Source organism: Pollachius pollachius, assembly GCF_949987615.1.
Source record: "Pollachius pollachius genome assembly, chromosome: 18".
In the NCBI taxonomy this organism is placed as follows: Eukaryota; Metazoa; Chordata; class Actinopteri; order Gadiformes; family Gadidae; genus Pollachius; species Pollachius pollachius.
In genome coordinates this window covers 8,435,622-8,457,467 of record NC_136951.1, presented here as the reverse complement: position 1 = coordinate 8,457,467, position 21,846 = coordinate 8,435,622, and the positions used below count along the sequence as shown (strand labels likewise).

General features: G+C 45.0%; 1 protein-coding gene across 1 annotated transcript; it reads left to right on the top strand.

Annotated features, from left to right (window-relative positions):
• Nucleotides 1–915: 915 nt before the first annotated feature.
• shc3 (SHC (Src homology 2 domain containing) transforming protein 3) lies at nt 916–21,540 on the top strand (the record flags this gene model as incomplete). Its single annotated transcript, XM_079756102.1, has 12 exons — nt 916–1,632; nt 5,255–5,325; nt 6,251–6,314; nt 7,891–8,010; nt 8,523–8,576; nt 8,688–8,751; nt 9,321–9,450; nt 15,664–15,817; nt 16,385–16,478; nt 16,913–17,089; nt 19,861–20,204; nt 21,238–21,540. 12 exons carry the CDS (start codon nt 916–918, stop codon nt 21,361–21,363), a joined length of 2,115 nt encoding a protein of 704 aa, XP_079612228.1. The 3' UTR covers nt 21,364–21,540.
• Nucleotides 21,541–21,846: the final 306 nt, after the last annotated feature.

Below are 21,846 nucleotides of genomic sequence, written 5' to 3'. Positions count from 1 at the left end.
ATTATGAAACACAAAAGCATTTCTACAATGGATGAGAAATATCAGACTGGCAAATTTGAGAATTGATTGGTTCTAGTGTGCTGTATGTGGGAGGATTTTTCTCTCTCTCTCTCTCTCTCTCTCTCTCTCTCTCTCTCTCCCTCTGTCTCTCTCTCTCTCGCCCTCTAACAGGAAGTGAATTGCAGTGTTCAGCAAGCCTTTTGTTGAGCAGGTTTTTCTCAGATCAGTGAGTCATGCTTTAGCTCGGAGCAGGCAGGCAGGCAGGCAGCAGATACCGTTTTCTATTTCCCCGGCAGCATCAACCTTCGCCGGCCGAATCCATCAACATCACTAACACAGCCCTTTTTCCTCTCTCCTCCCCTCTCTGGTCTCTTCTGTCCACGGATCAATAACATTTGTATCGTCGCCAACGTCGCGCCACGGAACAAAAACAAGCCAACTGTCCATGTTGTGCTTAGATTTTTTCCTGCTAGGGTCTTGCGTTTGAGCCTTTTCCACCCCCTACCTCTTTCCGATTCTCTGTTTTTGTTTCTGCGTTTATTGAGTTCTTTTCCTTGGTTGATGTGACTGACGGATTCTGGACCGGACCGCAGCCTGTGGGTGGCGAGGATTTTGAGGCTGAGCAGCATCGGCGGCCGCTGTATCGCGTCAACACAGGAGGGGGAAATTACGGTCAGGTGGCCTGTGTGATTGCTGCGAGGCATTTGCAGCCCGGTGCCACCGCTGCTATGCTAAAGGAGTGGGCAATAAGTACCGCCGCTCAGACAACCCTGTCAATACGCTCGTGAGAGAGAGAGGGAGAGAGACAGAGGGACAGACGAGAGGGGCAGGTTGCGTGTCAGGTCAGCCGCAAGAGAGTGAACGAGCACAAAGAGCAAAAGAGAGAGCAGGAGCGGGGGAGAGAGAGAAAAGGGCATGCTTCACCGTACCAAATACAACCGCTTCAGGAATGAGTCCGTAACGTCCGTCGATGACCTCCTCCACGGCCTGTCCATGAACTCCAAGGTGTCGGCAGCCTCCTCGCCAGCCTCCACCGTGACGCCCTACACCCCCCCTGCCGAGGTCCACCCGTCCGCCGCCGCCGCCGTCGCCTCGCCGTCCGCCGTCGGCAGCCAGGGCTCGGACCACCACCTGGACGGCGATGGGGGCACCACCCTCTGCACCCTCATCAATAAGGTGTCGCACCTCAAGTTCAGCAACTCGGGCAGCCTGCTTGGCATCAAGGGCCTGCCCTCGGCCGTCAAGGACCTGGCCGTGTCCAAGTTGCAGGTCGGAGGCGGCGGCGGGTCCAGCCCCGGTGGGTCAGCAGCACACGTGGCAGCTCCCTGTGCGGCCGGCTCCACGTGCAACCACGGCTCCCCGGCAAGCGGCACCACCACCGGCAGCTCCGCCTGCACCAGCCACTGCTCCCAGCTGGAGCCCACCACCGGGTGCATGAACAAGAAGTGCAGGCCGGACGAGGCTCAGCCCGGCGCGGAGGACCGGACCCCGGGTCGAGGTGGTGGTGGAGGCACGGGCGCCGCCACCACCACCGTCACCACCACCGCCGCCGGGCTGGGCAGTAAACCCCCCAGAGGGTGGCTTCACTCCAGTGAGAAGATCTCTGGGCCTGGAGTTACATATATTGTCAATGTAAGTCAACTCTCTGTCTCTTTTTTCTCGCTCTCTCTATATCGTTCTCTCTCTCCGTCTTGATCTAGGCTTGTTTTTATTAATGACATCCCTACAAGTGATCTTACCGTGCTGCTACTTGATCTGAGCTATGGCTTCAAGGAGGTGGGGGGGTATGAAAAGAGAAAGAACCTAGTGTCAATAGCTCTCTACATGGGCGCCCTTGTGTGGGTGTAGGTGGCAGCCCTGCTAGGGCTCGGCTGAGAAGAAAGAACAGGGTCTAGAGGAGAAAATATTGAATAATTCAGGAAACAGAGAAGGTCACCAGTGGACAAAAATAGGAGAAGCCATTGATGGCAGAGCTGGGAAAAACAACAACAACAACAACAACAACAACAGCAGTCTCTCATTCAAGTCAACAGATGTTGAAATCCCTGGAATTCATCATGTACATTATTATTAAATCAGCGTGTGACAACGGCAGAATGTTACGAGCATTTTTATTCATTTGCTTCTCCTGTGTGTTGTTCTTGCCTCGGCGGCGCATCGACCTGTTTCATGTCAGAAATGGCATGGCTTCGTGTTTTTGTAACCATAGCAATGTCATTTTCCCGTACGCTGTTGATTCTCCTTCGCCCAGCTCCCCCCCGGTGGCACTGGCTCTCTGATACAGATACGAGCCGACACATAAAGACATGCATGTTGTTTCTCTCAATCGCTGTATAGCACTTACCCATGGAGAGAGAGAGCGAGAGAGAGAGAGTGAGAGAGTGAGATCGCCAAGAGATGGAGAGAGGGAGAGAGGGAAAGAGAGAGAGGGAAAGGGGGAGAGAGAGAGAGATGGAAGGCGAGCAAGTTGGCACACAACTGCTGGTGCTGCTGAGAATGTCACACTGGCAATGAGTCACAGTAGCCATGAGCAGGGAGGATGAGGAGGAGGAGGAGGAGGATGAAGCAGAAGAGGATCTTACACCATGGACCTTCCGCGTTTTGGTGTGAATGAATTTGGCTCGAAGGGACTTGTTGTCAGTGAAAGCAACAAAAAATGTGTGAAGGTTCTGAGAAGAAACATAATAATGAGTCCATTGAATGAGTAACGGTGTAAGTCACTCAGAAAGGCAGTTGATTGAGGTTGTTATTCATGAGAGAGAGAGAGAGAGAGAGAGAGAGAGAGGGAGAGTGTGAGAGTCAGAGTCAGGCAGTGCTATCACCATTATTTCCTTGTCACTCTTATTCTGGCCTGAGCACAAAGCCTACAGTATCCAGACCCAGCATGACAGTCCATTAACGGCATTTGTGGGGCGAGAGCATGTTTATTTGTCCAGTCGATGCTGTGGAACAGCGGCCACACTGAGTTAGAGCGACAGAGGCCTGTGATTGGCTGGTGGTGGTCTGGAACCCACCAACCACACACACACACACACACACACACACACACACAGTTCCATGTGCTGTTCAGCTCGGAGCACTTTTAATTAGTGTCATGTGCTCACGCTTACACATCACGCACCATTACTCTGAAGGGACACTGATTAACGCTGGCACTATTTACACTTCCAGCTTTATTTTGTCCTTGGTGGTTGCTAGGGTGTTCGTGTGTGGCAATGTCTTTTGGATGCACAAGGTTTTTACATGTTAGAGATTTGTTTTATTTATTGATTATTTCCTTTCTTTTTGATATAAATTGACACTGTCTTGGCTGGTGTTTGTGTGACATATGTATTTTCTGATGTCTTTCTCAACCAGGAGATTTGATGGTGGAGGATGAAGCTTGAGTCATATTGTTGTACTGTGTGCCGGACGGTTCGGTGTTGTAAAAACTGAAGCCATTCATTCATAAGTAGTGTCATGTATAAACTCCCCATTCTCACCATGAGCTCATGTTGACGTTTGCACTATTCTTCACACACGCTGGGAGAAGTGTAACGTTGTGATAGAGCGACAGAATAACATTGTCTGTATCTGATAGAACATAACAACCACACCTTGTTTTCATTCATGAATTGAAGCCTATTTCAGTTTTGGTCTTGTTAGGTTCTCTGTTGCTCTGTTGTCAGAGCAGGACATTAACACTTGCACCTGCATTTTTTGAATACAAATTTAAATAAAAGCATCTAGCAAGTGGCATATACATTATTATTATTCTATTTTTCAACAGCAACGCTGTGTAAACGTGAATGAGGATCACAATATCTGGCTATATTGTGCGACTCAGTTTTTACATTGGTACGTGCTGCAAAAGAAATCCCTGTTAACCACATTTGACTCATCTGACAGTTGACTTAGATCCGCTCTTGAGTAGAGATGGCGGCAGAGGAAGTGGCCTCTGGTTGTTAATAAGCGGGACTCATGCTAGTCTGTGATAGCGGCTTTGTGACATCCAGCTTTCCTTAGGCTATCAGTGTGCTAGCTAGTTAATCCATGGTGGACTGTTGAGTCAAAGGGCCCCTGTTTTACAACAGCGTTCCTACATCTACCGCCCTGTTCAATGTTCACTATAAGCTAGAGGAGACACAGTATCGGCCTGTGGTTGAGCAGGGGGAAAGAAGCAGTATGGCGTTGAATGCTACTACAGCGTCATTAAAGGGGACATTGAGTATTGATTTTCTTGTTGAATCACAACCATTGCACTCGCTTTATTTGTGACTGTACGGCTGATTACGTAGATCTCCAAAGTTCTTTTACACTGTTGTATCCTCAGTCCAAATCTGCTTTGGAGGATGCTTTAGGCCACTTCTCTGCCTTACTTCTGCGCATCGTTGAGATGGCGATTGAGGAGAACATGTGGAGATCTAGTTTGACAGGGTGATTGGTATCCCCATTGAAGCAGCCATTAGAACCCACCCCAGTTATGAGGTTGATCACACGTTTTCTAAAAATGAAAATGAATTTCAATAGATTTTGTCCCATGTCATGGTGAACCCTCATCAGATTTCTATTCAATATGAAACCATGACATATTGTGATAGGCGGAATTCATTTTTCCATGTGCCAACCATTGTTTTCTGTTTATTCGCGTGTTTGTTTGGTGATCATGTTTCACACACACACACACACACACACACACACACACACACACACACACACACACACACACACACACACACACATACACACACACACACACACACACACACACACACACACACACACACACACACACCAAGAGACTTTCTGTAGAAAGGGTGAACTACGAGCGAACCTGTCTGTGAATACGTCTGCTCCCAACATCTAACACAGCCATTGTCCCTGATCGGTTTTCACTACCCCCCCTACTCCAGATGCAGCCACCAAACCAAAACACACTCGGGCCTTATATGGACAATATGTTTGTTCGGCCATTGGCTCACTGAGTGAGGACACAAAAGAGATGAAGGTAGAGAAGCACATCTCTGATCATACACTTTGCTTGCATTTGGCCATTTAATGTCAAAGACTTGAACATACATTATTATGATAAGTCTATACTGAAAAAAGCTTATTCAGGCCAGTTCTCTCTCTTTTGTTGAACATAGCACACTGTGCTTTTCCGGTTATCATCACAACCTGTTTAGGAAATGCTTTATGATATAATAAGATGCCCATCTCTCAGCGAATATAAATTTAACTTTGTGTTTTATATATGTTCATGTTTCTTTTTCAGTACCTTGGTTGCATAGAAGTCTTACGGTCAATGAGGTCACTGGATTTCACAACCAGATCACAAATAACAAGGTAGGACTCAAACCTTCAGCGTCCTCTGAGGTCTGCTCAGTCATTAACGTGCAGAAACCAACCACAGCTTTTAGTGCAATTAGAATAACAAATGACATTATCAGGATGATAATCATTTAGGAAGTCAGATAGGCTCACGTTGCCGTTCTGAATACACAAATACGCAAGTCAAGATTCAAACTAATTTCATGTCATATAAAAATATTTTTGATAAATATTTTAGACTAAAATTTGGACATGCAGTCACCCCAAAATGTTCGCAACCAACCTTGTATATCAAAGAAACAAGGGGTGGATTAGGTTGATTTGATTAAACTAGTTTTAAAAGTTGGAACGTGATCAATACGGTTCTTATGAATCAACACTGCATACGGTAGTATGCTCTTGTCCACATGCATGTCTTCTGTGAGAAGAAATATTCTTTAGGTAATCGACCGCTTCTGCACAGAGAGGCCAAAGCAAACAGCAAATCGTTTCTGTCACATCAATGTTTCTGCATGACTTCCCGGAGCAAGTCTAGTGTCTAGTGTCAGGACTAGCGAGCAGCGACATATTGTGTTGGATTACTGGAGCCATCCTGGTATTAATCTCAGGGCTACACAGGGCTAGCATGAGGGACTCAACCCATGAGCCAACTAAAGACTAGAGAATAGAGAATGAAATAAAGAGTAAGCTACTATTTCTCATCCAGTTGATACTATTAGCTGCTGTCAACTTTTCTGTAGTTTTGTCAATGAAGTACTGTAATGCGTCTAGCCTCGTTGCTTATTGGCTCAGTGTATACCAAAATAATAAAAACAACTATTAGACTCCAATAACCCCTATGTGTGGTTATGTCTCTCTCTCTCTCTCTCTCTCTCTCTCTCTCTCTCTCTCTCTCTCTCTCTCCCCGGCCCTTCCTCCTGCTCTTCCTTCCTGTCTGCAGGGAGGCCATCAGCCTGGTATGCGAGGCAGTCCCAGGGACAAAAGGAGCCCAGCGGAAGAGAAAGGTACGGGGGAGAGAGGGAGGCAGTGGGGGAGGGGAGAAGGTAGGGAGAGAGAAAGAGTGGGGGAGAGAGGGAGAAAGCAGGGGAAGGGGGAGATAGGAAGGCATGGTGATGTGTGGATCTTGGTCAGCAATGCTCTTAATTGAGACACACTCACAATGTTTTGAGCGTGTGGTTGTGTGTGTGGTTGTGTGTGTGAGTGTGAGTGTGCGTGACTGGCTGCATTTGTATACACACGTCTATTAATGTGCGGATCGGTCTATCTCTCTATTTCTTAAAAATGGGATTCAAAGAAGGAAGGAGACAGAGGAGAGAGAGCGAGGGAGAGAGAGAGATGGGGAGGAGAGAGAGGGGCAGAGAGAGCGAGGAAAAGAGAAATGGGGGAGGGAGAGTGACCAAGAGAGAGAGAGATGGGGAGGGAGAGAGTGAGAGGGGGAGAGAGAGAGGCAGAGAGAGAGCGAGGGAGAGAGAGAAATGGGGGAGGGAGAGAGAGAGACCAAGAGAGAGAGAGATGGGGAGGGAGAGAGTGAGAGGGGGAGAGAGAGAGGCAGAGATAGAGCGGGCGAGAGAAAGAGATGGGGGAGGGAGAGAGAATGGCAGAGAGAGAGAGAGGGAGAGAGAGATGGGAAGGGAGAGAGAGAGCGAGCGAGAGAGGTATTGGCCTCAGTGTGCGTGGGCATAGCTTTAGCCCACGATGCATTGCACACTTCGTGCAGCACTCAGTGACTCATGTAGTGCAGAATATCAGCAAGGCTGTGTGCATGTGCGCCTGTGTGTGTGTTGAGTGTGTCCTCGAGTGCATGTTTGTGTGATTGTGTGTGTGTGTGTGTGTGTATGGGTGTCTGTTATTGTGCGTTTGAGTGTGTGTCTCTGTTGATTGTGTGTGTGTGTGTGTGCCTATGTTAAGGGTGTGTGTGCCTGTGCGTGTGCATGTGTGTCTCTATGTTTAGGATGTGTTTGTGTGTGTGATGAACACACACATTAATGGACGGTGTGAAACTAAGCATTTCTGTTCTAGCCGTTCCCGGTTTAAATGCAGGAGAGATCGCATGCATCACATTGTCAGTGCTGACCGGCTCCTCACAGATAAATGATATGTGAGATGAAATGGGATGTGATTGTCACTGCATGACTAATATCCTCAAATCCAGATGATACCCTACCTCTATGTAATGGGTGTGGCCGATGCACAGTACATCCAGCAAAAACAGCAAAGTCTATGTTTGAGGACAGGGAAATATTGGAAGCACGAATGAATGCCCTTGTATTAACGGACAGCGTAAGAACGTTTATATCTGTCAAACACTATGAGTCTTTTCATTTAAATTACATTTCTTCATGAGAGATCTCAGGATTTTATATGTCAAGAACAAATGGGATTAAAAATAGTTAAGAACAACAGCGAGACCTAATAAAAACTTTCTTTCACATATATTTTTAGCATTTTCTTAACTGGGCCTCCTGAGATTCCTTTTGATAGACCAAGTGGTGGGCCGTGGAGTGGATGCTGAACATCACTTGAAAATAAATAATAGAACAAAATGTAACGTTTACCTCTGTTTCTTCCTGTGCCCTGCAGCCTCCTTCCAAAGCCCTGTCCAACATCCTGGGGAAGAGCAACCTCCAGTTTGCCGGCATGTCCATCAACCTCAACATCTCCACCAGCAGCCTGAACCTGATGACCCCAGACTCCAAGCAGGTCAGTGAGGGGACTCGTGCTTGAAAGGAAGTACAAGTAAAACTTCTCCCCTAAAAGATGACTACAGTAAAAATGAAAATAACCGTTCTAGAAACCTACTCAAGTTAAAGTTGAAAAGTACCTGGTTGATAAATGACTCAAAGTACAAGTTACTTTCCATTATGATCATTGTTAGGGTTAGAGGGTTAGCGTTTATTTTGACCTTGCTTGAATAACTGAATTGACATTCTAACTTTGTGTCCATCGTTTTTCGATGACAGCACACAGTTCCCGATCGATGCGCTACAAATCCAACACGAACGACAACATTTGACATAGAACACACTACAAATCTCAAGCACCACAGAAGACGGTTTTAATGTACGCTGATTAAGTCGAGAAAAAAACAATAATATTATAATAATCAAATTATTTTTGATCATTGTTTATAACCGGTATAACCAGGAAAAAACACATTCCTTAAATAAACGGCCACTGGCGCACGTTGAGACGTCGTGTTGTGCTCTTCACAGATCATCGCCAACCACCATATGCAGTCCATCTCCTTTGCATCGGGCGGCAACCCAGTAAGTGATGTTTACGCTTTCAAGCTTAGTTTTTTCACTGAGAGTGTAAGGTCATATGTTTCCATCTAGCTGTTTAAAATATCTGTTTCCTAACAATCGTTTTTTTTTTTGGCCTCGCTTCAGGACACGACGGATTACGTTGCCTACGTCGCCAAGGACCCGGTGAATCGAAGAGGTAGTGGTTCGCGTCTTTCAGTCTCTGACCGTGTCTCCCAGTGTACCAGCTAGGGGTTAAATAAACTGTTCAAATGGAAACACACAGTTGACCAGTACTCCCAGGCCACCTCATAACTCACCTCCTCTTGGGCCTCTTCTTTCGTCCATTTGTTTCCACCATACCACACACTCAGATCATTTGATTTGTATGTATTTGTGTGTATATAAATTTGCTTTCATTTATTTAACTTACTTGCTATCTACTTTATTTGAAAACAAACTCATAAAAGCTTTTAAAATAAAATGTTTTTTTTTTACAATTATACTACTATACTACAACTTTACTTTGTAATTATTTGTATATCATTATGTTAGGGACCTGTATCCAGTGACATAGTGACATACTATACTAACTAGGTGTTGTATCAATAACCTAGTGACCTGTATACACTGACCTAGTGACACAATACTAACTAGGTGTTGTATCATTTACCTAGTGACCTGAAACCGGCAACACAGTATGCTAACCAGGTGTTTTACAGTGGCGAGTCAGAGGCTTCATGGTGTTGTGTTTCCTCCCCTGGGCAGCGTGTCACATCCTGGAGTGCTCCGATAGTCTGGCCCAGGCCGTGATCAGCAGCATCGGACAGGCCTTCGACCTGCGCTTCCAGCAGTACCTTCAGTGTCCCTCCAGCAAGCCCTCTTCAACGCACGACAGGTGAGCAGACATATGACCTAGTTAGCACAAAAATAGGATTGAAGAATAGGCCTTAAAACCACATGAGCCTGTTGTGACAGGAAAGAGACTGCAGTACCTTGCTTGGGCATCGGGGGCAGAGTGCTAGACCGTGTATAGGTAGTGTAGGGGTGAGTGGAGCTAAATGCTCTAAAATGAGAATCTCTGTCTATTTCTGCTGTGCATGGGTTACTCACTGCTACTGTGCGGATAACACATATGGTTGTTTTGATTACACCATTATTTGTTAATACACAATTGATGGATGTGATTTGATTTGATGTTTTGCTAATGCAGTTATTTTAAGGAGATGTTGTTTTCAGCATTGTTCATATACTGTATCATGAGAAAGGGGCAGTAACACAAAAAAATGGGGCGGTAACAAAGAAATGTATATGCGTCACCAAGACGCTGTCGTTCCTGTGAACTGTGAGTCACCCTCTTCTAAAGAAATGCTTTATGAGTTCTCAGGAAAGTTTGATCTGTATGTTGAGGCCAACGTCATTTTCTAATCCTTGAAGAAAGGGCAGATTTCTCAGGCTGATTGTTGTGACCTACTCGTACTACTATGTTATTGCAAAACCTCTGGGGGCAATCAGCACAGAGCCTTGGCCGGAAACTAGGAACGATAACGACAGAGAGTCAGGCCTTGTTTCCTGTTTCGTAAGAGAGATATTCTACCGAAGAGAATGTTGGATGAAGATTTTAATAAGTGTATCTCTACAGTACAAGCCCATAAGTTTTAGGATTGATGATTATTTGATCGTGAGAAAACATTGTTTTACCGCGAGTGAGTGTTAAAAAGAATGAATGCAGGCGCGCGTGTGTGCATCCATCTGTTTAAACACACGCAAGCTAAACACGTAACGCATAATACAGTCTGCTGAGAGAGAGTCTATATAATGACCACATAATAAATGCTGCGCAACATCCATTGTTTACAGAGACGAGATGACGGGTGACGTCAAATTCAGGGCTCCGCTCTGATAAACACTCTACTGGTGTGTAAAAAGACTAACTCAGCCAACTAGCCACTGTTATTCACAAACGTTAGCAAGTAAACAATGTGGAAATCAGAGTCAACTCGGATGATACTGTGCTGAATTTCACACACTAACAACATGCCGACAAGCTGTTGCGGTCCGGGATTATACACAGCGTTATAACAAGGATTCAGTAGGTCATTTCTAAAGGTTTACAAAGGAAAGTGACAATAAAAGAAAGCCTTAATTTTCATCCAGAGTTACGAGTTGTCTGATATGAGGAAAGTGACAGTTTAAACGTCAAGTGAACCGTCCGTCTTTGCTCTTTTTTTGTCTGCGCAGTCTGCGCAGTCATATGCTCCTTAGCTACTGCTTGTGACATAAGCGCATTAATTGGGGTCCTTTTCAGTGCCGCCAGCTTGATTATGGCTTCTGTATGGAAACGCGATTTTTCATGCTCCCGAAACTTTTCACCTGCTTTCCGCCCATTGCCAAAACCTCCTTTAATGAAGTTGCCAGCATTAATTATCCCGTCTGCCCTGACAAGCTTTTTCTCTATTGCAGAGCAGCACACGAAGCATAACGCGGTGTCGGTTTCCCTCACGTAGTGTAGCCACGTCCACTGGCCAAACCAACCAACCTTAAATGACCGGCTAAAGTTCTCACTTGCCGATCGGCTGGCTGGGAAGTGAAACTCCTTTTGGCTGGCAGGGCTCTTCACCAACAAAATAACTAGTTGTTGCGACTGCCGGCAGTTGCACGTTAGCCAAAGCCAAGATATTAGGGGAGCGTGTCTATGTTCCCCGGGTCCTATGTTCCCCTCTTTGTATGTGTTGTTACTGTCTGTTACTTTCTCCACCATTACTGGAAGAGGACGTCTGGTTACCCTACGTACGGGAAACCCATTTGGTTCCTACCTGTTCCACTGTTAAATAGCGGCCCAAATTGGTGGGCGCTATCCCGGTAATTTCTCTGCATGAGAAATACGAAGTGTGAGCGTGTGCATGGGTTGAATTGTGTGTGTCTCACGCCGAATGCGTGAGACTTGAGAGCCCTGCAATCGCGATCTTTTTCACGAAATTGGACCTGCACAAACTATATATTATATGAAAGTTGAGTCTCCACTGATTCCGACAATCTAAACCATATCATTCTGGGACTAAAACTCGCAAATAACTACTTAAAGATCCCATGCCACACCCATTTCATTCATTTTTTTTTATTATCCTTGATTTCCTTTGATCGAGTTTGTAACATTGTTTGTGTTGGAAATGTCTTGGATAGCTTATTTCAAGCTATTCTAGCATGTCTGAAAAGCCTGGTAGAAGACTGCTTTTCTCATGAATATTCATGTGCTAATGAGCGTTGCTCTGATTGGATCGCTGTTCTAATGAATATTCAATATTTAAATTTCACTTTGCTCTGATTGGACGACAAAGCAGCTGTCCACATGCTTACCGAGGCACAGCAAACCTAAAACGATGGCAGGAATTTTGCCCTACGTGTTTGATCCAGAGTCGGAAGATGAGACTGAAGGAGAAGACCAAGAACAACCACAAACACGTACAATGATGGACGTTTCAGAATGGTAATGTGAGCTAACTTAACTGGCATATAGGGCTTAGTTGTGGCTATACGCTATTAAATGGAGCATAGGCCTATTCCCACCTCTTTTATTTCAGAAATAGTTTATGCACCTCCAAATCGTTTATGAACCCAATGCATTGTGTAATATTCCAAAATCACACGGTATTATCCACATTTAGGCTACGTACAATATAGTAGGCCTACAATAGGGCTATGCACTCAACTTTCCCGGAATCAGGCTACCTGTTCAAATACTTTTGGTATGTTTCATCACGTCATGATGAGTAAATACATACCAAAAGTGTTAGACGACATCGTGGACCACGACTTGCTGTGATAACCAAATTTGTGCTTTTTATTAAACCACTAGCCCTACACACCTGCATATAGCCCTTTCCATCAAATAGCTTTTTAATGATTGCTTTATTGATCTCTCACAGAGCAACCAGGTTATTCAAATAGGCCTAGGCTTAGGATAGTCATAATTCTTTTTTATGTTGGCATTCAAAAATGTGTTGTAGGCCGATTTAATCATTTGCAAAGACCTACAGCATCTTCATTTTCATATTATCAGACTGATTTTATATTAGGTAGGCCTATAGCCTAATTTGTTTCATTATTGATGGCTGCCAAACACATTGCCTACCTTTTGCTTCAGGTGTACCTGTGGGAATTGCTCTACAATGCAGACAGAGGTGGAGAATGTATGCTGCATGGATGACACCAATGGTAAGACAGTGCCACGAAGGGTGATATGGATTACATTTTGGTTATACACTGTCAGTAAAATCAGATTATATTAATCAAACATATCTGATTGCACAGGTTGTAAGAATAATGGAAGACGAGGATCCACCAGTATTATGCATGACCCTCCACCCAGGACTAGCTCCAGTTTGTCTTAATAGATATTCCCAGCAAAATGCCCTGAACATTTATCAACGTGATTATGGGAACTTGCAAGTTAGAGGCAATGAGTAAGTGAGATGAAAAAATTTCTACACTACGGCACATCAGCATATTCAAACATGTCTACCAAGCTCATACACTATTTTGTGTAGTGAAAGTCAAAGTGATGGAGCTGTACCTACCAATAATACCAATACAAATAAGGATCATTTTATATTCTATTTACACGTGACTTAACATGTCACATATAACTCACACACTATATACAGTTCAGCCTTGGCCATATATACATTAACAACAATGTCCTCTGCTTTTTGAGGTACTTGGCCTACAGGTTATTTGTCAGCTGGTGCTGGGGATATCTTGGCAGGAAGATACGTGTTGTCATCCCCTCTTGTGTGGTCCAACACATACGCAGGGAGTTCCCTGATGCGGAAGGCCAATATGTTGGATTTAAACCTCCTCCACTCTAAAGCGAGATACATAGGCCGCAATAGCGTCTTCTAAGGGTGGACGTTCGTGTTGGGGCGATAGGGAACTGGGCACAGGAATCTTCTGACGTTCCTCCAAGTAGGGCAGGGGGTTAGGGACTACCTCTTCAAAGAGGAGATGCATCAGGCTGAAGGTATAGCCTAAAAGAAATACAATGTAGGTAAACTCTACATGTAACAATGTACAAAGTGTTTTATACATATATCAATAAATATTTTCTTACAACTTACAGTATGTTGGTTGTGTTTTTACTGCTTTCACCGTAGCCGCTCCCTTTTTTGCTTTTGGGAAATTTAGTTTGCACCTCAGTCTTCCTGAGCTTGTCTTCACTTGGCAACGGCCAGCCTTCTCATTAAAATGCATGGCTGCCAGGTACAGTCTAAAGGAGAAAATAGGGTGTGGTAATAAAACACTGGTAATAAAAATAGAACACTGGTTGCATCAGGTCTTTATCAAACAACAACTACATAGTCACCACGGCAAAGATATCTACACATAACTTTAGGTCTGTATTGTTGCAGTGTAAGAAAAATATATGTTGTTAGTCAGTAAATGTGAACATACCTGCACAACATCCCAATAAAAGGGAAAAACACATTTTTTGGTGTAAAACGCAAAATAACACTGTGGAAAGCTTCCAGAGTTGAGGTCTGGTAAGTTAAAGTAATATGTTGTCATTCCTTTGTATGGAAATAATAAGCCAATGCACTCACAACTGAGTTGTGAGTGCATTGGCTTGGCATTGGCTCATAATTACAGTGAATGTGTCGGGCCGGGCCGGGCTCGGACAGAACGTGCACAGGCTCGGGCCGGGTCGGGCTTGATTTTCTGGGCCCGATCTAAAAACGTTAAAATGAAACCTTCCAGGTCACATGACCGGCACCAATTTTTACTAGCGGAAACACTGGCTGAGAGTCTACCGTAAAGATTGATAGATTGCGGGGAATGTAGGACCCTTTTTCAGAAAAAGGGTCCTATGCTCCTTATGTATTGCTACAGGGGAACATAGGACCCTTTTTTTTTTTTTTTTTTTTTTTTTTTAAAAGGGTCCTATGTTCCCCACTCGGGGAACATAGGACCCTTTTAAAAAAAAAACGTCCTATGTTCCCCGAGTGGGGAACATAGGACCCGCGGAACATAGGACCCGGGTAACATAGGGATGACCCCGATATTAGGATCGACCGGAGGGAGGTTAGCATCATTGTTGCCGGCGCAGTCGATATTAGGCTCGACCGGAGGGCGGGGGCTAGCGATAGCACCATTGTTGCCGGCGCTGTCTTGCAGCAATAGCGTCTGTGAACATGAACTCTCTTCCTCAGGGGTGCTGGGAGACAGCGGGCTGCTGACAGGGAATCAGATGACCGGCTGGTGTTTTGATGAAGTTTTGCCTTCTTCGGTCCAAAAAAATCGGAAATACATCTTTTCTGCGTCATGTTGCACTTGTACCAAGCTTGACATTTTTAATTTTCCTGCCGCGCATAGCATTGTTCTGCGTTGTGCGTCATAGCCTACGTCAGCCTACACAGACAATGTTCTAAATAAAATGAAATGATAATATCATAAATATCATAAAAAGGGTGGATGTCAATAATTGAATGAAAAATCATGTTGTATGATAAAATTATACTTAAAAAAAAAGTATTGATTTGTTCAGAAAACTTTCTCACTTGCAGTTACAGCCAGGGGCCGCCGGGGGGGGGGGTGCTGCAGCACTCTAAGCACCCCCACTTCCCGCGTCCCTGGAAACTATGTTTGTTAATGTATTGCCGCATATCATTAAATAAAACCACAGTTGCGGACACAGGACCGCATATCATATGTGTGTTAAGTTTTCCTTGCCGAAATTCACATGACGACTCTTTATCGGAAGTTGTAGAAGAAAACGCTATTCCATGTGTGAATTAGGGCATATTATTGGCCATAAACTCAGCTATTTCAAGTTTGAAATTCATGTGGTTCATTCATTGGTTTATTGCACGTTACGTCCAAACCCCACCTTCGGGTAATTAGGCTACTTCAGCGCAACCCTTTTCAGATTTGCGTCGGGCACAAGAGTCATTTATCCGCCGGTGTAATAGCAACAGCGACAGAGCCCCGCTCACAAAGCTACCTCGTTTTGGGCTGCTCACTTGCGTTTCAGACCATTGAAATAGGGCTCTCGGTGTTGTACCGCTCACGAGCAGCGCTGTGGAGGTTATCAACAGGTGACTGTGTGACTCCTCAGAGTGCTGAACATGGAGGAGTTCCCCTGGACGGAGGAGGAGGAGGAGCCAGCGGAGCACCCTTACTACAACAACATCCCCGGGAAGATGCCCCCGCCCGGGGGCTTCATCGACTCCAGACTGGCCAGCCAGGGCGGGGTGTCTGACGGAGGCCAGGTCAGATTGAACCCCTGGTTCTGATGTTAATGCTTTGTTTTGGGGATGCATTAGAATCACTTAATATTCAGTTTCGATTTTGGCGTTGTCGTTGTGGATTTGATTTATTGATGAAAACATTTATTGAGACTATAAAGCTCTGTTATACGAAGGGATGGACCTTTAGTTTGGTATCGTGCCATTCATGAGCAGGTAGGAATTAGTTATCTTAGCCCAAGGATGAGTGGGAGGTAGACTTAGATATATTTGCCTGGGAAGCACTACATCAGTGGTTCTCAGACCATATTTTACCAATGTACCCCCTTTAAAGATATCTTCTCTCATCTGAAAGTTTTCTCTTACTGTGAAATTGTGAAGTCAACACTTTAGTACCGAGATGTCTTTGGCGGTTGGCTTGCTGCACGCAACTGTGGGCTGATTTCAATAACATTTTGAAAAATTATAAATGAATTCAACATTAGTCATTACGTGCCGAATATAAAACAACACAAAATGTTAATCATTTCAACTGTTCCGAGTACCCCTGAGGAACAGGCCTCTAAACCACAATGTCATTGCGGTCAGCAGACAGGCTCCGGCTCCGTGGACCCCGCGTACTACCAGGGACGCCACTGTGGAGAGGGCTGGGGCGAGGAGAAGACCCCCTCGCTCGTCACACAAGGTAGGACGACGTCTGCTGAGATCCTGGAGCGTAGACCCTGTTCACAGAGGTGTCCTCCTAGGACCAAACACAATGGTTCTGCTACCTTAATGTACCAATGCAACGGTAGCGAACTGAACAAGTGAGGCTGTGCCTACTACCCAAGGCCTGGTACATCTAAGGAGCAGACCCATTAGTGTCGTGGCACCTGTGCTTGTCCTACACTGTTGCCTCCGTGAAAACACTCTATAAGTCCAAGGTTAGCACACAGGCTAGAGCATAAGCATTAGGGTTCATTTGTTGTTTGCAGCCACACAATTATCCACCATGATTTTCTTCCTCAGTCTGTGTTCGGATAAGATCTAAAGACGTTTTAAGAGGAGGCTAATAGGCTACCCCTATCTGAGCAGGAAAACGAGGGTTTTAACATCTGGTCCCGCGGTGTGTGTGTCTAGGGTCGACGGACACATACAGCCTCCCGGAGGCTAAGGGCCAGGCGTCCAAGGCGGGGGAGATGCCCACGTACGTCAACACCCAGCAGATCGACGCCCAGGTGCTGGCCGTGCTGCAGGCTGAGGCGGACCACGCCTCGGACGCCAAGATCAGCCCGCAGAAGGACCTGTTTGACATGAGTACGTCTGGGTCCGGTGACTGGTTAGGACCTGTTTGACAGGAGTACGTCCTGGTTAGGAGACATTACGTGAACAGTTAGGATCTGTTTGACAGGAGTATGTCCTGGTTAGGAGACATTAGGTGAACAGTTAGGACCTGCTTGACAGGAGTACGTCCTGGTTAGGAGACATTAGGTGAACAGTTAGGACCTGCTTGACAGGAGTACGTCCTGGTTAGGAGACATTAGGTGAACAGTTAGGACCTGTTTGACAGGAGTACGTCCTGGTTAGGAGACATTAGGTGGTCAGTTAGGACCTGTTTGACATGAGTACGTCCTGGTTAGGAGACATTAGGTGAACAGTTAGGACCTGTTTGACAGGAGTACGTCCTGGTTAGGAGACATTAGGTGAACAGTTAGGACCTGTTTGACAGGAGTACGTCCTGGTTAGGAGACATTAGGTGAACAGTTAGGTCCTGTTTGACAGGAGTACGCCCTGGTTAGGAGACATTAGGTGAACAGTTAGGACCTGTTTGACATGAGTACGCCCTGGTTAGGAGACATTGGGTGAACAGTAAGGACCTGTTTGACATGAGTACGCCCTGGTTAGGAGACATTAGGGGTGAACAGTTAGGACCTGTTTGACAGGAGTACGCCCTGGTTAGGAGACATTAGGTGAACAGTTAGGACCTGTTTGACATGAGTACGCCCTGGTTAGGTCATGTGACAGGTTAGGACCATGTACCTATTAAAGAAAGGACAGCGGACTAAATCATGGCCCCCCATTCATTCCTATGAAAACTGCTCAATGGCGCAGGGCAACATCAAGGAGAGATTTGCTTCCGCATCATGGGCTCCTAGCCACGCCCTAGTGCATGACATGCCGGATGCAGAAATATGCTTGTTAACTAGCATTGTTAGCATTGAAGCATCATAAGCGAGAGGTCTGAGCGAGTACAGACGCATTGTTTACCGACCATGGAAGTATAAGTTAATAACCCCGCCGATGATCCTCTATATGTGATCTTTAAATTACACTCCTCCTGCCATCTGGACAACAATTATTATTTAACAATTATTATGCCGGGCCGAAACAACATTTGTTTCACTACGACTCCTTTCCGCTGCTCACCCCTCCCTCTCCCTCCCTCAAAAAATACATAAATAAAATAAAACGCTTGAGGTGTATGGAAGTAAATCTGTGCCATCGGATTTTGAAAATAAAAAGCGATTGAATTCTAAGCACTGAATATTTATGCATTGAAATAACGTATCTGGATTTTTTTTAATTTAACTCTTAAAATTTTCAATAAATCATATTTTGCTTTATTTTTCAATGTTAAAAATTCATAATCAAATATTCAACGTTAAAAATTTCAACGTAAATATTTTCAATGTCCCCAAATTCAACATGCCAAATTCAGCTGCAGAATTCAATGTCGGAAAAATTCAGTGTTAACATCCGGGGACCCAAGGAAGAGCAATCGATCCTAGCTGATAGATCACAGTCAAGCAAGGAGAGCGGGAATAAGAGCGTCACTCGATTCTTGTTTCTTGATACAAACGTTACTTCTAAACAGCATTTTACACAGTAGCCTATACTAGGAAATGCTCAAAGGTAAATCGACGACATTAAACACTGACTGTAGATAATTATGAGCCTTTGATTGATATCCAGTTTTCTTTTTGCGGAGACACATTCCTGTTCCCCACTTGTTTTGGAGTGAACGGAGATATCTACTTCTGGGCCCCTTGAATCGAGGGACCCGTCCACAGCCCTCTAAAACAGCTGCAATACCAGGCTTGGCCGCTGAGCACTGGTGGATTGCGGAAATATGCACTGCTCCTGAGGGCTTTGTTAGGACCTGTTTCACATCAGTACGTCCTGGTTAGTTCATGTGAATGGTTAGGACTTGTTTGACATAAGACCATAGACTTGACACCTGACTTGGACTTGTGACCAAAGACTTGAGACTTGGGACCTGGTCTTGCCAAAAATGAATTATGAGCATATTTGGTACATTCCTATTTTTGTTTGACATTGATACATTTTGTTTTGTTTTAAGTTATTTTGGATATACAAATAGCTATATATAAATATGTACTGTAGTTTTGATTTGGCCATTTGTGACAGCTGTTGGGAAGAGGCTTTAGAACTCAAACTATTTATAGGTTTAGCAGACTCAAAGGAATATAACAGAACAACTAAAACCTTTCAGCAATGTGTCACAGTCTTATCCTCTTCAATCGAGTGCTTCTATCCTAGAACTTATCCAAAGAGTCCAAAATTGGACGTGGGGCATACTTAAAAAAACTTGTGTCGTGACAATTTCTTTATGAGATATTGCTTGTAGATAGTTGAGAATTCAAAATGCAAAAAAGCACACAATAGTTGTAGACAATTAACCTATTTTAGTGTATACACATATACTTATCTCCTCTCTAGCAGAGTGAGCCCAGAATACTGGGCTCACTCTGCTAGAGAGTTTCAGCTGCTCCCGGCAATGATACCTCATGTGAGGGATATGTTGAAGTCCAGGGGATTTCTGGTATAGATAAGGGGGTCTTGGGACCAGTTCCCCCCAGGGAAAAGGTTAACATGGGGGACTAGGTAACGTCAGTTAACACACTGGTTGGCCGGATTACACAACCTGTAGGAAACAGAGCTTAATGTATTAAAAACGTCAACAACATACAGATTCTCCATCTGTAAAACTCCGCAGAGCTTCATCCCATTCCGGTACGTTCCTTCCCTAGAGTCTTTTTCCGACCCTATCCCTGTTCCTCTACCAGAGCCCTTCGAGGACGCCATCCACTCCCAGCCCCCGCCCGGCCACCCCGGGGCGGGCCAGCCGCTGCCCCCGGCCTGCTGCTCCGCCGCGGGGCTCCACAAGGCCTCCTCGGTCGACAACTGCAGCCCCCTGCTGGCGCGCGCCGTGGCCCCGCGGGGCCAGGAGGAGCTGGGGGGCCAGGCCTGGTACCACGGCCAGATGAGCCGGCGGGACGCCGAGAAGCTGCTGCGGGACGACGGGGACTTCCTGGTGCGCAAGAGCACCACCAACCCGGGTTCCTACGTGCTGACGGGCATGCAGCACGGGCTGGCCAAGCACCTGCTGCTGGTGGACCCCGAGGGGACGGTAAGAGCGGCCGCCGTCTGAGGTCACCGTCAGTGAGACGTCGTCAGGCGTGTGCCCGTTTTCTTTTTTCATGTTTCATCCTCCTTCTTGAATGTGTCTCGGTGACTCTTTGATTAGGATGCTTAGGATGCTGTTTGTTTTTGGCTCGTGTTGCCCTTGTTAAATGGGAAGCGTCACACTTGGCTATTTGCTGATACTGCTTTATGAACTATTACTGAAATAAAATGCGCTTCATGACATTAAGTGTGTGTCTGTGAATGGCCTGCCTTCACGGAAAAGGAGTTGAGACAGTCCGTCAGACCCTGCGTACGAAGCAGCCGAAAAATAGCCGAGTGACGGTTCCCCTTTAATCACTTTGTATTGCTCCTTACTCAGATGGTACCTTCTGTGATTCTTATTTTTAACTCATTTACTGTTGTGTTGTTAACTTGTCAAGCCCTTCCCATTGCTATTTTGAACCAAAAGTATTCCACAAATAAAGTTGGGTTTATTTCTTTCATCTAACCCAGTGGTTTTCAAATTGTGGGAATGGCCCAAATAAAGTAGTTTTTTATATGCCTATATGCCTTGTGTGTGTACTTTATATTTCGAACGTATGTTTGAAGACCGGAAGGGGGATTCGTTTTGCGCAGGAGGTTCCCAGACCATCTCTATGTTGTTCATTGTCAATCGATACACATTAGTCCCCTTTTAAGTCTTCAAACAAGTTCTCATAATCAACTGAAACCAACAAGGAATGAATGAAGGCATATCGTTGAGAACAGTTATGTATTTGAGACCCACTGATGGGTCGCAACCCCACAGTTTGCGAAACCTTTCACCACATACAGTGAATTTGGAGGCACAGGCACTAAGAGGCATGTAAGTAAGGCATCTTGCTCAAGGATGCCTCCGGGTAGGCTGTGGACAATGAGGAATTAAACCCAGTAGCTTTTTGGTAGAATAGGAGCCACTTCAGCACTATCAAGCAGTTTAGTACATTTGTTTTGTACTGTGTCTAATAATTGCCATCTGTTCTTGTTTTGGAAAAAAGGTAAGGACAAAAGACCACATATTTGACAGCATCAACCACCTGATTGGACACCATCGCGATAACAGTCTGCCAATCGTATCGGCCGGAAGTGAACTGTGTCTCAAACAGCCGGTCGGGAGGAAATAGTGACTCTATAACAGACCCGGAGACTACGAACAATAGAAACCGTCAACTTGAAACTTGAAGATTACATTGAACAGAGAAGATGTGATATTTTGTTTGATGGCTCAATGGGTTTTGGGGAGGGGATGCAAAAAGAGCCCGCAGTTCTTCAATGGAGGCTTTGGACGAAGCAGGATTGTTTGAGATAAAAATGATTTATAGAACTGTTATTATTTTGTTGTGAAGACTGAAATGCTATATTTTTGAAAAGATATATAGGTGCATTTGGACATAATATGTTGATTTGGCGTTTTGAAATGTAAAGAAAAAAACTCAAACAACTGTTCTTGTAGTTTTGGTGAAACGCAATTCAAACCTCAAAGAGGTGGGGGAAGAGTATTTTAGAATAAAAAAAACAAACCCAATTTCTTTTTTTTCTGTCAAGCACAACCACGTTTTTACAGGTACTGTTGGCTAAGAGTTTGAAAAAAATACTGAAATTGTTTG